The sequence below is a fragment of the Cherax quadricarinatus genome, chromosome 24 (assembly GCF_038502225.1).
Source record: "Cherax quadricarinatus isolate ZL_2023a chromosome 24, ASM3850222v1, whole genome shotgun sequence".
Classification (NCBI taxonomy): Eukaryota; Metazoa; Arthropoda; class Malacostraca; order Decapoda; family Parastacidae; genus Cherax; species Cherax quadricarinatus.
The window spans coordinates 42,448,413-42,463,983 of NC_091315.1; the positions used below are offsets into that span (position 1 = coordinate 42,448,413).

Consider the following 15,571-nt stretch of genomic DNA (forward strand, 5'->3'; position numbering starts at 1 on the left):
CCACACAGATGCATTATCTCATATCTAGGCCCAAATTTACCGCTCACAGCTTATTTGAGTAAGCTTTGCTCATGATGTTGTACTACGGCTTGGACCCTGGATTCAAAGCTGTAGAACTACGGCACGGACCCTCAAAGGGTTAAAATATTTGTTGATTTTTGTAAAATTTGCCAAATTACCATCTTCTGTGCACTTTATAGAGTAGTTCTGATAGTTGAATGGGCAGTTTCTTGTGCCCTCTCAAAAGAATGAAAGATATGAGCTAAGAAATTGGTTGAACTGAGCTTAAAATAGGACTAAAAGTGGGTGAAACTGTTGATACATTAATTGCACCCAGACTGCCAACTCTGCACTTGCATAATTACACAAGTTTTCCATTTTCCATCCAATTTTGTATTTTTGGCGTCATTACCTTCAGAAACGATTCTCTACCATTTCGGATTTTTTTAAATCCCATCACTGTCAGGATTTTTAATTTTGGGGGTCACAACAGTGAAAGGGTTAACATAGAGAAATACTAAACATGTCAATAACTTCTTCTTTCAACCAAGGCAGGGTGACCCAAAAAAAGAAAAACACTTTCACCATCATCCACACAATCACTATCTTTGCAAAGGCACTCGGATATGACAGTTTAGATGTCACTCCAAAATGCCAATATCCCAAACCCCTCCTTGAAAGTGCAGGCATTGTACTTCCCGCCTCCAGGACTCAAGTCCGGCTAACCAGTTTCCCTAAATCCCTTCGCAAAATATTACCCTGCTCACACTCCAACAGTTCATCAGGTCCATCCTCTTAGGAAATAATAATACTGTAATGTGTGTAAGCCCTGAACACCTTCATATACAGGGGTTTCCATATGTATGATTATCAGAACTGAAAACCAATTATAATTTTACAAATGCTTATTAGCCACTACAAACAAGGAACTAACAATAGCTTTTTAGATACAGCAGCTATTACCTTTCAAACTCTTTTCATAACCCTACCTAGGAAATCCCTTACACCTTGCCTCTATCTCAGATTTGTACACCAATTTTTATCAATCATAAACAGCCTACAACAGAAAACTTGTGACTCGCAAAAATGGAGACAAAACATCTACCAAATAAGTATCCCTGGCATTAGTCAAACACTCAAGAGAGTGAGAGAGAGAGAGAGACAGAGAGAGACAGAGAGAGACAGAGAGAGACAGAGAGAGACAGAGAGAGACAGAGAGAGAGAGAGAGAGAGAGAGAGAGAGACAGAGAGACAGAGAGAGAGAGAGAGAGAGAGAGAGACAGAGAGAGAGAGAGACAGAGAGAGACAGAGAGAGACAGAGAGAGACAGAGAGAGAGAGAGAGAGACAGAGAGAGACAGAGAGAGACAGAGAGAGACAGAGAGAGACAGAGACAGAGAGAGACAGAGAGAGACAGAGAGAGACAGAGAGAGACAGAGAGAGACAGAGAGAGAGAGAGAGAGAGAGACAGAGAGAGAGAGAGAGACAGAGAGAGAGAGAGAGACAGAGAGAGAGAGAGAGAGAGAGAGAGAGAGAGAGAGAGAGAGAGAGAGAGAGAGAGACAGAGAGAGAGAGAGAGACAGAGAGAGAGAGAGAGACAGAGAGAGAGAGAGAGACAGAGAGAGAGAGAGAGACAGAGAGAGAGAGAGAGACAGAGAGAGAGAGAGAGACAGAGAGAGAGAGAGAGACAGAGAGAGAGAGAGAGAGAGAGAGAGACAGAGAGAGAGAGAGAGACAGAGAGAGAGAGAGAGACAGACAGAGAGAGAGAGAGAGAGAGAGAGAGAGACAGAGAAAAAAAAAAAAGAAAAATCATTCCATTTTTTACCATATTGGTAAAATATGGCGCAACAATCCAATATGTAATTATTACATTACTATTAATACAGGATATGACGCTTCTGTACTAATTACTTGAAGCTTCTCGTAGATTCATTAACCTCTAAATGGTCCAAATGTATACTATATACGTTCTTACTGCAAGCGCCCCAAACACATACATACATTTTATTTTTCCTGCCTGCAAATTTGGTACGATTGGCCTGAGATGCCAGGTCAGCATAGAATGGGTCTTAACACTCGGTGTGCACCATATTAAAAAAATCTGGGACCACTTAGTACCTTGTGGGAGCGCCAGTTAAACTGAGCGCCAGCTAGAGCAAACAGTGCGGCAAACACCAAGGATTCACTGATGTAATGTCATATTAACACTCCCCTTTTAAGAGGAAAGTGATGTTAACCCCAAGTTTAGGGTCTCTCTATCTGTCTCTGTCTGTCTACCTCTCTCTCTCTGTATCTGTCTCACAGGTACACACAAATACAATTATACATAGTGTAAATTACCTAGGATAACCTAAAAGATCCGAAGTGCTATACTGTGCTTGTAGATATAATGCTTATATAAGAATACCTGTTGGTTCACAGTGGCTCTCTCTGAGACAGAGAGACAAGCAGAGAGACGGAAAGAGACAAGCAGACAGAGACGGATAACCAGAGACAGATATGAGCTCATCAAATGTCACCCCTTATCTTATCTCTGCACCCTCGCCGGCGCCCATCAAATGTCATCCCAAGGCAGGTGTAAATGTCCACCTGCCAATGTGTTTGTGACACTCTGAGTACAATTTCAGTACCTAATATTAGTGTCAGAACAAAGATTGGTTATGAAATGACAAGAACTACAATAAATTGTAATTATCAGAACACAAAAATTATATAAAATAATATAAAAATGAGAAAAATAAGGTATATCAGCAGCACTTCCGCAAGCGGCAGGACTCGATGTTGCCGTCAGGTGAGCATTAAGTGCCAACTTTGCAGCCTCATACCTCAGTAAGTACTGACCCTATTTTTTTTTTATTTTAATCCTATAACACTTAGAAAGATTTTCTTTATTTCAATGAAAAAAAATGTATTTTTCAAAATATTCAGGGCACTGGGCAAGAGAACGTACATATATATTTGGACCGTTTAGGGGTTAATAGCACTGAATATATGTGGGTGATCACACTGACAATTATGCACTTAATCAAAAATACTAAAGCTTGCTATGGAAGTTAAATTTGAACACATACATTACGGAATAAAAAACTTTGAAGAGATTCATCATAGTAGGTGCAGCACCTGAGATCACAAAAGGTAAAAAAAAAGAAAAAATGAAATATTTTTGAGAACTATGGTAATTAAGAAAATATCTGATAATCTCCAGTTTTTATAATGCTACTACCACTGTTCACCAAAGACTTGTACAAATTTGCTGATCCTTTTCAGGAAAGCATTAAAAAATCTCAAAGCATCTTACAAAAATCTAAAATAATAATTTAGAAGTAGAGTAATATTCTAAATTTTCACTCCTGTCTTTATACTAATAGAAAATCTTTATTAGAAAGGCAACAGAAAAGTTAAGTAAAATTAAGAAAGATTATGAACGTACATAGAAACAGTGCCGAGACAACCTGCTCAATAGTAACTTCTGACTAGAATTATGACAAAAAAATTATTGTTTGGTTACAATATAAGAGTCCTGGTATTAAAAAGTGAAGATTTATCATTAGAGTGCATACTTACTTGAAATTTAAGTTCTTGAAGGAAAAATTGGTTTCAACAATGCCTGTTGTTTTAACTCTGGTGCGGAGGACATCCTGCTGAGTGGGAACATAACCAGGCCGAGCAATGCGGTCCAAAGCATTGAGGTAATAGGCAGCAGAGTCGTTCAGCTGGTACTCCCTCGACCGACTGAAAACAAAAGAAAAGTTTAGTGCATAAAAATTATGTACAAAATATGTACAGTAGTTCAAACATTAAATAAGTTATGAGATTACCCTGTTGTCTGCTATACATTGTCATAAATGCCTGGCTTAAATTAAAAACGAGAAGATATAAAAAATGAACACAGTATGAACATTCAAAATAATCTGCAAAATTATCTGCTAAAAAGGTAGTAAAGCTAGAGAAAAAATTAGGATGAAGGTAGAATTCTTTTAAAATTAAGAAAGCTAGCAATCAAAGTTCCAAACTATAAAAAATAAATTCATAGATCTGTGAGTATATTTGTTTATATGATTACCAAGCATACAATTAAAGGTGCTATGCAACATTCACTGCCCCATCCCCCCACATACCTAAAACAGTGCTGGACACCACTCTCATTCCATAAGCGCTTCATTATGTTGGCCAATTCAGGCGTCAATTCACCTTCATCTGCTGCACTTGCTAAAGTGAAGAAGTGTCGGGCATCATCCTAAAAAAATACGAGTTTAGCATACAGCAATGGAAATATCTAATATTAGCCCAAAATAATTTTTAATATACAGGAGGACCTCGCTTTACAGAACTTTGCTTTATGGTGTTTCGCTATTGCAACAGTTTTCATCTATACCCATTCTTCATTTTTTCAGATTTCCTACAATAATAATATATTTACCACTCACTATAAGCTAAGGACAAAAATATTTTAAGTGTGTACTGTATGTGCATTTTTTTAAGCCTAGCTTATTGCTCACTTAATTTATGAGAGTAAACATGTTATCAGGCATCTATGATAGTGCAAACATGTTATCAGGCTTTTACACACATTTGAAAGTGATAAAAGGCCACGTTTCACTTTACAGCCGTATAAACAGGGCCCTCCTATATACTACTTAATATAATTGGTTAAAAATCTATATAAAAATTAATTATGATATAAAATCATTAGCAACTTATTTTTTGGTCAGTGCTATAATTGTAACACATATGTACATACTGAAAATATCAATCTAATTACAAGTGATTTTTTCTCTTCAGAGAAAGAAACAGTACCCTCACACAAGTTTTGCTCTAAGGGAGAATTAAAACTACTATTGCTATATAGTAATCAACATAGTAAAAATAAACATACATTTCCTTAGTACTTGACAGATCAGCCCATGTTTGCCAAGAACACAGCAGGCTTTAGTAACTCACCGCTCTACTGGAGTCTTTAAAGTCAATCTTTAGTTGTCCCATTGCTCTGATGATAGCCATGAGAGACTGGATGGTATTGGAATACACAACAGGTCGGTACTGTTCACATTCTTCACGTGAATATCCAGTCTCGTGGATAATCTTCATTTGTTTTACAATTGTGCTTTTGCCAGATTCGCCAGCACCTATAAACACAAAAATATGTATAAAAGTAGGGATGTGCCAAAGTTTTGGTATCAGTGGCATTGGTTAATTTTGACAGTATTGGGTAATTTTAATGGTATTGGTCCTATACTTACATAAAAGCATTAAATTACTGTACTGTATTAAGCAAATACTGACCTTTGTCAAAACATAAGAATGGAGCACTGCAGTAGGCTTAATGGCCCAAGCTTAAGAGGTCCAAGTTTAACCTTTCTCTTGTATATTTTTAATAACCTATTTTTAAAGCTATCTAAGGTGTTAGCTTCAATCATTCTACTAGGCAGATTATTCTGCTCATCCACAACTCAACTTTCCTATATCATTTCTAAATCCAAATTTGCATATCCAACTTGAATCAACTGTTCTGAGAAAGAAATGGTAAGATATTCTTAGCACCCTATTTTTTCTTTGTCTAAACCTTTCTTTCACTTGTATACATCAATCATATTTCCATTCTACATCCTTGAAGAGTGTAGGGTCAGGGCTTTCAATTTATCTTCACATAGAAGATTCCTTATACAGTGCATTAACTTTGTCATCCTTCGTTATGTTCTCCAAAGCCTTGATAATCATTCCATAATATGGAGACCAAAACTAAGTCACAATCTATGTGAAGCTTTACTAATAATGTACAAAGCTGCAGAATGACCTTAGGATTCCAATTACTTAAAAGTCTTGATATAAATCCAAGTACATTAACCTTACTGTGAAAGATTAGGCATGCATAATAAGGTATGTCTTACCTTCAGATTTCTACTTACCATGACTCCAAAGTCCTTTTCACATTCTGTATGAACCAGTTCTATATCACCTGGTTTATAAGTGTGAGGGTTAGTTTCATCATCTAAGATTAGGACCTTGCCCCTTTCCACACTGGACTACATCTGCTATTTTTTGGACCATAACATTAATATGTCCTAAAGTTCAACAGTGTCCTTCGAATCTGTCATTTGGCCTACTTATCGTTTTGTCAGTGAATTTATTCATGTCTTTTTATTCCCTCATTAAGGCCATTAATGTAGATTACAAACAAGGATCTTTGTGGAATACCACTTGTGACTTGTCCCAACTCTGATTTCATCCCCTACTAGTCAGCCATATCTCAATCCATGAGAATCTTTAATCCAACAACCTGTGCTACCACTTTCATTAACAGTATTCTGTGTAAGACTATCAAAAGCCTCATCTAAATCCCAGTAAATATCTTATTCTTTATCTCTATCTACTGCCTAAGATACTTTACTGCAGTGCAATAAACATGTCAGGTCCTTGTGAACCTTCCCCTGTAAATCACTACTACTACAATGTAAAAGTATTGCATATGCTAACTTTCTCTCTCCTACCACCAAGGTTGTCGTGGGTAGCTCCCCTGATAGCTATCCACTTACCGTATTTTATGGTGTTGACACTTTTTTTACCCCAAAATAAATCTCTAACATTTACCCAGCATCTTGGAAGCCAAAAGTTAAGTTGCTCATAGGACTCAACCTAAGCCTAAAGAGCAGCTTCAATACTGGACAGGAATCTAAGCTCTGGTGCTTAGCACTGGTAGGCTAAGGTAAACTAGGCGATAAAGTTGGATGAACTACAGGTAGTACCAGTAGGCTAATTCGCCTGTTTACCATCAGACCATCCGGTAATATTTTTACTCGCCTCAAACAATCCTGATATTAAAGGAATATTATCAGATATAAAAAGCAAAATTAAAATTACAGCATATGATAGTAATACACAAAAGCCACCCTTTGCACATCATAGGTTTGTTTTAATCGTGTTCAGTTGAGTAACTATGAAACATTTTACATTCACTCAGTAATGTTAACATGCTAGAGTGGCAGGTGTTTTTCATTATTTTAAACAGCCAATATAAACACCACAAATCAATATGCAATCTTAGCCATAGACACATCCATTTGCATGCATCGAGACAGTGAGTAGAGAGAGAACATAGCCATAAGTTCTGCAGCCTTATTTTTATGTTTATCTTTCTTATCCAAAATTTAGCCTGTCAGGATTGAGGGGAGGGAGGGAGGGAAAGGGCCTCCTTGACACAGGAGCGTCTTCTTCGCCGTAAAATACAGTACCTGGCCTGGAACGGGAATTTTAATTTAAAAAGCCCTGGCACCTTCACTCAAAAAGCTATTATGTATTTATTATGGTTTTGATACAAAAAATTATAGTAACTTAACTCATCTTTTATACAAATTTTTTTATATATTTTGGTCCAAAAAGTACCTGTATTTAAAGAAAGTGTATTTAAAGTGCCAATACCAAACGAATTTGTTCCCATAAGGAATAATGTAAATTAGATTAATCTGTTTCAGACCCCCAAAAATACACTTACAAAAGCACTTACATAATTGTTCGAGTGTTGGGCTGTTCGTATCCAGAGGTACCACTGTACTGTACTGTTACTGAATACATCAATACTGAGTAGCATAATTCAGATATACATTACAATACAATATTTCAAGGTAGAGTATAAAATGAAAATGCAATGCTTAAAAATGCGAAAAAATCAATTCTGTAAAATAATATCTGTACTGTACTGTACTGTACAGTACAACATACAATTTTTAACAAATTATAATTAAACAACAGTTTGCAGTAGATATCACAAATTTACAATCCACAAGTATAGCTTTAAAGTAACCAGGTTTTATTAACAACAGTATGTTACGACAGTGTTGAGTGAAAATTGTTATTCTGTGCATGCTTTGTAGTGTTTGTCAGTCCTCATCTTTACACTTAACCCTTTGACTGTTTTGGTCGTATATATACGTCTTACGAGCCACTGTGTTTGACGTATATATACTCAAATTCTAGCGGCTTCAAATCAAGCAGGAGCAAGCTGGTAGGCCTACATGTGAGAGAATGGGTCTGTGTGGTCAGTGTGCACCATATAAAAAAAAATCCTGCAGCACCAAGTGCATGAGAAAAAAAAACTCCGACCGTTTTTTTTAATTAAAATGCCGAATCTGTGGTCTATTTTCGTATAGTATTTATGGGCGTATTCTCATTTTCTTGGTCTCATTTGATAGAATGGAAAACATATTATAGAAATAGAGGTGATTTTGATTGGTTTTACTATAAAAAGAACCTGGAAATGGAGCTCAAAGTAGGGGAAACGTTTGATTTTTGCCGATATTCAAAAGTAAACAAATGATGTCATGGTCCAATAAATGTCCAACTAGCCAATCTAATATGCAGTCATGAATGGGTTGACATTATTTGTACAATTATTACAGTATTGCAGTAATCTGCATAACAGTGAATCTTCTATCTTTTGTTTGAATAAAAATTCAAAATAGAAAGCAAGAGTAATATCAAAAGGGCCTGGAGACGTGACTGATGAACAAAGAAAATGTTATTTTAGAGCCAGGAATGTCTGCATTGTTCATTCTGGACCTTATTTTGAAATTGCCATATTTTTTAATTTTCATGAAATTGGCCAAATTGCAAATTTCTGACCATATTATTGGGTAGTTGAAATCGGTAAATGGGCAGTTTCTTGTACTCAATTGATAGAAAAAAACGGAGTTCTACAGAAATAGCCATGAGTTTGGTCGACTGGAACAATGGAATTAGCCGAAAATAGGGCTCAAAGTGAGCGAAATCGCAGATTTGTAAATATCGCCGAGGTCGCTAACTTCGCGAGAGCGTAATTCCGTCAGTTTTCCATCAAATTTCGTTTTTTTGGTGCCATTACAATTGGGAAAAGATTCTCTATCATTTCGTAAGAATTTTTTTTTTTTTAATTTTGCGACACCAGGAGACACCTCAGGATTAGGGGTTGCGACAGTCAAGGGGTTAAGCATCCTATTACACCTCAAGTTTTAAGTCTTTTTATCAGTTTGTTTCTTAACTCAGAATGAATTTTCCCAAAAGGAAAGATCTCAACTGCAGCAGAGCTTGCCGGACGGCTACCTAGTTCAACCATGAAAAACAAAATTCAGGTGAAACCAAATTGGTACATATTTCTGTTTTTGTTTTCACTACTTGCATTGATCTAGTATACATATCCTCATCATCAATGAAGAATGAAAGCAGAGACGGCAAAACATCAATGATTTGTGTCAGCCAAGATGGTAAAACATTAATGATCTGTGTCAGCCATTCAAATAGGGTCTTCCTCTTGCTCCTCTTACTGCCGTTGTACAGGTACCATCCGACTTATGACCAAGCTTGGTTCCGACCAACCGGTCGTAAGTAAAAATGGATGCAAGTCGAACCTTACTACTGAATATCAACATCACACTTTTGTAATTATTTTATTTTATTGTTTTATTTTGGTATTTCATTTTTTACTTTACTTTTTATGCTGTTAGTACTGTATTTTATACCGTAAGGTTTAGGATAAACACTGTGTACAACACAAACACTTGTTTATTTCCCAGAAATTTGGCATAAAAAACACAGTCGTTAGTTGAGTGGTCACATGCCGAGCAGGTTGTAAGTCGAATGGTAGGTGTACTTGTGATGTGCCTGACAGAGTATACACACTGTACTTTAGGCAGTTTGTACATTTAGAAAAATGTCATTGGAAGGTCCCTTCTTTAATGTTTGTAAGATCTTCACTGATAAAATTACCAGCCAAGTAACCACAGTCAATGTTAGACAGGTCCTCCCTAAGTCCATTACGTATAGTCTGCAGGAGAAAAAATCTGGAACCTTTACTGCATTACCTTCATCATGGCAAGCGAGTCCTAAAACTCCAGGCCAGTGCATAAGCCACTTGGACAACTGAATCTCATAAGATTCATCCAACTAGGTATATTTCTATACGCCACAGGAAAGTTAGCATGGGCCCCACTGTGACCACAAATGCAGTTTTTACAGATGACTCTTCTACCAGCGTGGCTGTGGTAAACTAACTAAAATCCCCTCAAAGGTTGCTTTCCATATTAAGTTTTCAATAAAATATAAAGTTGGCAGAAGGTTAACTTGATTTTGCTGACAGTCAGTTTAACAGATTTCTTCTACGAACTTACCCAAAAGTAGAAGCTTAACCTCTCTGGCAGCACGTTCCCCAGCAAGTCTCAAATCTTTGTCTATTTTTTTGCTTCTTTCTGCTGCTTCTTTGTCAGCAGCAGTACTCATCGCACACCCCATGGCTGCTGATGGGTGAGAGTGCCGCCCCCCTGTAAAATACAAGCAGAAGTTGTTAACTGAAATTTACATACATATATTGTAAAGAAAATTTATTCAATACTGTACTGCAAGCTCCTTTTCAAGAATGTAATGACAATCTGGGCTGCATTTACCAGCCACTCTATGTAACCTGTCTAAAAGTTCTCCAATCAGCCCTTGCTAGTACTAAAAGCACAGCTACTACTGGTTTCACCACTAATCAGTCTGGATTAGGGCACTTGGCCAATGATATTACAGTACTCAGCCAATACCCAGCCTGGTTAGCCTAAGTGGCTCTGTTTAACCCTTTGGGGGTCCATCCCGCAGTTCTACGGCTTTGAAGCCAGGGTCCAAGATGTAGAACTACGGCTTGAGCTCAGCTCACTCAGATAAGCTGTGAGTGGTAAATTTGGGCCTAGATATGAGCGAATACATTATGTGGTAAGTGTGCACCACATGAAACAAATACTGCAGCACGCAGTATTTTTTGGGGATTAAAACATCGATTTTGCAGTGTTTTTCATACGTTTTTCACAGTTGTATTCGCTATTTCTTGATCTCATTTGATAGAATGAAATATATATTACAGAAATAGAGATGATTTTGATTGGTTTTAGTACTGAAAATGGCTTGAAACTGAGCTCAAATTAGCATTAATGTTCAATTTTTGCTGATGTTCAAGAGTAAACAAATGATGTCAGGCATCTAATACATACACATCAGCTGGTGGGTCTAATATACATTTATGAATGTGCTGATATTATTTATACAATTATTACAATATTGCATAACAGTAAGTCTTCTATTTTTTGGTGTGAATAAAAATTCATTATGTTTAGCAGACAGATGGATGGAGTACCCTTCTAACTGAAATACTGGACCTGTGATATCACCAAACCAGATAAATTTCCCAAACAAACCTTATTCCTTAAGTATAAAACACATGGACTGCTTGCTGAAATGGATATGCTAGAAACTACCATACAAGGTATAATTCAGTGCAATATGCTCAAAAAATGGCAGGCTACAGTTGATATGCAAATAAGAAGACAGGTAAGTAAGACACATGTGCAACAGTTACTTTCTTTATTCCAAAACATTTCGCCTACACAGTAGGCTTCTTCAGTCGAGTACAGAAAAGTTGGTAGAAGCAGTAGAGATGTGAAGACGATGTAATCAGTCCATCACCCTTGAAGACATAGTTTTGAGATGATCTTCAAGGGAGATGGACTGATTACATCATCTTCGCATCTCTACTGCTTCTACCAACTTTTCTATACTCGACTGAAGAAGCCTACTGTGTAGGTGAAATATTTCGGAATAACGGTACGTAATTGTTGCATATGTCTTACTTACCAACCTGTCGATATTTTATACCATTTTAATATTCAAATCAGGACAGCATACTGAAACAGTACATGAAAGTACTGTACTACTTTAAGAACAAAGACCCAAAGTAAGATATGGTAAGTATGGGAAAAAGGAGGGGGTGTACTTTCTCCACCAACGTAATTCCCAGCTATTAGCAGAATTGCATCTATTACTATTTTTCAACTGAACTACAGTATAAGTGCAAGAAATACAAATACGTACCTCAATATACCCAGAATTCGCAAAACTATAGCTACAACATTAGAATACTATCAGTAGTGTAATTAAATTATTGTGGGCACAACAAACTAAGGAGCATGAGGTGAATACAGAAGCAGACACAGTAAAATGGGAGGTATAGCTCAGGAATAAAAATGAAAGCATCACACAGTATATAGAAGATGACAGTGGCAAACAAAAAAGCAGTGAAGAGTAAGATGCATAAACAAACCAAGACTAACTTACAAAAAGTATTGTACTATCGATACAATATGGCAAACTAGTCAAGAAATGGAAAATAGCACACATACCATTTCACTGAAAAGTATTGTGACAATATTGGAAAGGCCATTAGAGAAAGCTGGGTAAATACCTAGAGCAAAAAAAAAAACTGCTAGTTTACAGTTTAATGAGTTGGGTTACAAAAGGTAAAACTCAAAGGGCAATGGGATCGTTGATGTGCTCTGCCCATTTAGAAATGGAGCAGCATATATATAATGGCAAACATGATGTATGAATCCAGCATGATGGGAAGATGTAGGAGTTATCCCAGAAGGGGATGGAAGCTGGGGAGGAGTGGTAGTGTCTTGAGCATCCAGTAGGCATGCAAGAGAATATTAGATCTGAGTGCATGTAGTCTAGTGGTTTCTAAGAATTGACATGCTGTTGGAATGTGAGAAAGGAAATATTTATGTAGGGATTTTGGGAAACCAGTTAGCCACACAGTCCTGGAAGTGGGAAGTACTTACAGTGTCTACACTCAGAAGGAGCAATGGGTATGCTGTTGTTTGCACACCTCTGGCAAAACTGCTATTAATGAATAATGGTGAATGTTTCATTTTTTGGGGGTTACTATGTTGGTGAGAGATGGCTAATGTGACCAAAGATCCCAAACTATTTGACATCTTACCAGAAGATATCAGAAACACAGCTGGGGTAAGTGTGGAAGCCTTCAAGAGGAAACTAGACAAGCATCTTCACCAGTTGCCAGATCAACCAGACTGTGATGGATATGTGGGGTAGTGGGCCTCCAGTAGCAATAGCCTGGTTGACCAGGCAAGCACCAGATGAGCCTGGCCCATAGCTGGGCTCCAAGAGTAGTGAAACTCTCGAAACTCTTCAAAGGTATTCAAAAAATAACTCATGCTACCCTAGCAAACTTCAATAGATACTGTACAGCATATGAATAAGGGGATAATGAAAATGCTGTACATATTCCAAAACTGAAATAAGCAGTAATTTTAGTGTCAACACCTTAAAAAGAACACAAAGACAAACTAGTAAAAGTCCTAAGACAAGCTAAAAAATGGCTTCCTGCCAAGAAATCATGAGTTAGCTACAAATAAAATCTTAAATACAGGCTACAAGTAATATCCTAGGACACCTGAGTTTCAGGTTTGATGATTTAAATAGGATGATGGTATGGACAGAAAATTTATATTTTGGGAGACATTAGCAAAAAATAATACATTTACTTTGGTTGCACAGCTTAGTATAGTCATATCACGCACCTGACCAAATGTAAGCACACACATCTACCACTGGCACAGTAAGATTAAGTTATTTTAGGTTGGGCACAACAAAATATCTCAAAACAAAAATAAACTTAATGTTGTACAATTCAAACTAAACTATATGAATTGCCAAAATCCACTGAGGTCATGTCGTATTACCAGAGCACAAATAAATGTTGAAATAAATCAAACTAAATGAAAGAAAAAAAAAAAGACTTTGGAGCTCTGGTTTGCATTATTACATTTAAAAATAAAATCTATCCCATATGCATTATAAAATTGCTCTGGTCAGCAGAAATGTAAAGCCAAGCAAGATAATTGTTTAAGTATCCACCAAGCTAATTGGTTACTTAATACAAAGAAGTATAAAGGAAGTCACAAGATCATACATCTCTTCATATTTTTATAATGCTTCATATGGATTATGTGGCAACTTTCGTAAGGCTTCATATAAACCACAGTATGGGTCAGGCTCAAACTTGCGGCAAGCGAGTCGTAAAACTCCAGGCCAGCGCATAAGCCACTGGGCCAGATGGCTACAAAAAGATCCATTCAATTAGGTATATTTATGCACGATAGGGAGATTACCATGGATCCCATTGTGACCACGAATGCAAGTTTTTACAGATGAATCTCCTGCCAGCATGGCCATTACAAACTCTAGCTCAAGTTCCCTCAAAACCGTCATCACAACTCAAAATTGTTATGACACAACTGCAAACAAACCATAGTATGCTGGCGGGAGAGTCGTCTGTAAAAACTTGCATTTGTGGTCACAGTGGGACCCATGCTAACCTCCCTATGGTGTATAAATATACCTAATTGGATGAATCTTATTGTAGCCAACTGGCCCAGTGGTTTACACAATGGCCTGGAGTTTTTAAGACTCACTTGCCGGAAGTTTAAGCCCCAACCATACTGCGTTTTTTTTTAAGTCATGTGATTACAATTTTGTGAGTCATGCCTCATATAGATTATGTTGCAACTTTTATAATGCCTCATATAGATTATGTGGCACAATTCTAGTCACAGCATTAGAGGACAATTGCTTTCAAAAACACGGATAGATGGTTAACAAAGTTAATTAACTATCAGATATGTCTTTTCTGAAGGAAGATTAAAAGCACTAATCTGCAAGGAGATAGGACTGAGGTTAACAAATGAAGATTATTTATGAGCATTTAAAGTGCTAAACCAAAAAGTAATACAGCATTAATGGCTGATAGGAATAACTGATATATCAATGATGTGCTGAATATATATCACTAAGAGAGAACAAGAAGCAGCGACTTAAAGTTTGATAACCTTAGAAAAAGAACGTATACAGGAAATCACAGGTCTGACAGAGAATTGTGGACGAGTGGAATAAACTACTGAGAAGTGACACTGAAACAAGCACTTAATAGTTTTAAGTTACATAAATACACGAGTGGGGATGATCGTGGGTGGGAGTAGCTGCTGCCTAGCATACCCCAGGAGGCCTACTGCAGTGCTTCACTGTTACAATGATGACTGAGGTCTGGCTGGCTGGGCCGCGCCTATGGTCCCAAAGGTTTACCCGCAAGTAGGTCACTAACTTCCAATTTTCCCCCTCTTGTGACCCTTCCCCAACAAGTGATTAACCCCCCAGGGTAAAGCAGCACCCCAGGAGTAAATACCCACACAACACAGTACCATTATAACCAGTCATACGTATAAAAAAGTGACAGTTCAGACCGGTGGAGTAAATCCTTGGTCCACGCCTCAACAGACTGTAAACAAAGTGCAATCTTCAGTTTTTTCCTTTATTTCTGCCTTATTATTTCATTTTCTCTCACTCACCAATATTGGTAATAGTCTTCAGTTCTCTCTTAATAAAGTCCCAAAGTCTCCGTCACGAAAAATGTCCGGAAAATGTTATGGTAAGCGTGAGTTTCACATGACCGACCTGTTGCTGTACACTGACTCACCAAACTGACACCACAGATGTGGCTTTGAACTGGCGGCAGTCAGCGCCGCAGCGGCCCCACCCGCAACTACCCGCCCGCAGCCCGCCACACTCAAACACCGCCCCTGCTAACCCGCACCTACCCGCCCGCAGCCTGCCACACTCAAACACCGCCCCTGCTAACCTGCAACTACCCGCCCGCAGCCCGCCACACTCAAACACCGCCCCTGCTAACCCGCAACTACCCGCCCGCAGCCCGCCACACTC

The 15,571-nt window shown here is 37.7% G+C and overlaps 1 protein-coding gene across 4 annotated transcripts in view; it reads right to left on the reverse strand.

The window, feature by feature from the left end:
* Galphai (G protein alpha i subunit) overlaps window positions 1-15,571 on the reverse strand; it is a 160,670-nt gene that overhangs the window by 29,525 nt on the left and 115,574 nt on the right. For 2 of the 4 annotated variants that reach the window (XM_053779754.2, XM_053779756.2), the window contains 4 exons: window positions 10,135-10,284; window positions 4,940-5,124; window positions 4,117-4,235; window positions 3,563-3,730 (listed from right to left, as the gene is read on the reverse strand). In XM_053779754.2, coding sequence (XP_053635729.1) covers window positions 3,563-3,730; window positions 4,117-4,235; window positions 4,940-5,124; window positions 10,135-10,255 — 593 coding nt within the window. In that variant the 5' untranslated portion in view covers window positions 10,256-10,284. Of the gene's footprint in view, window positions 1-3,562; window positions 3,731-4,116; window positions 4,236-4,939; window positions 5,125-10,134; window positions 10,285-15,093; window positions 15,337-15,571 lie in introns of those variants that run through there. The other 2 variants (XM_053779753.2, XM_053779755.2) reach the window with 2 other exon arrangements.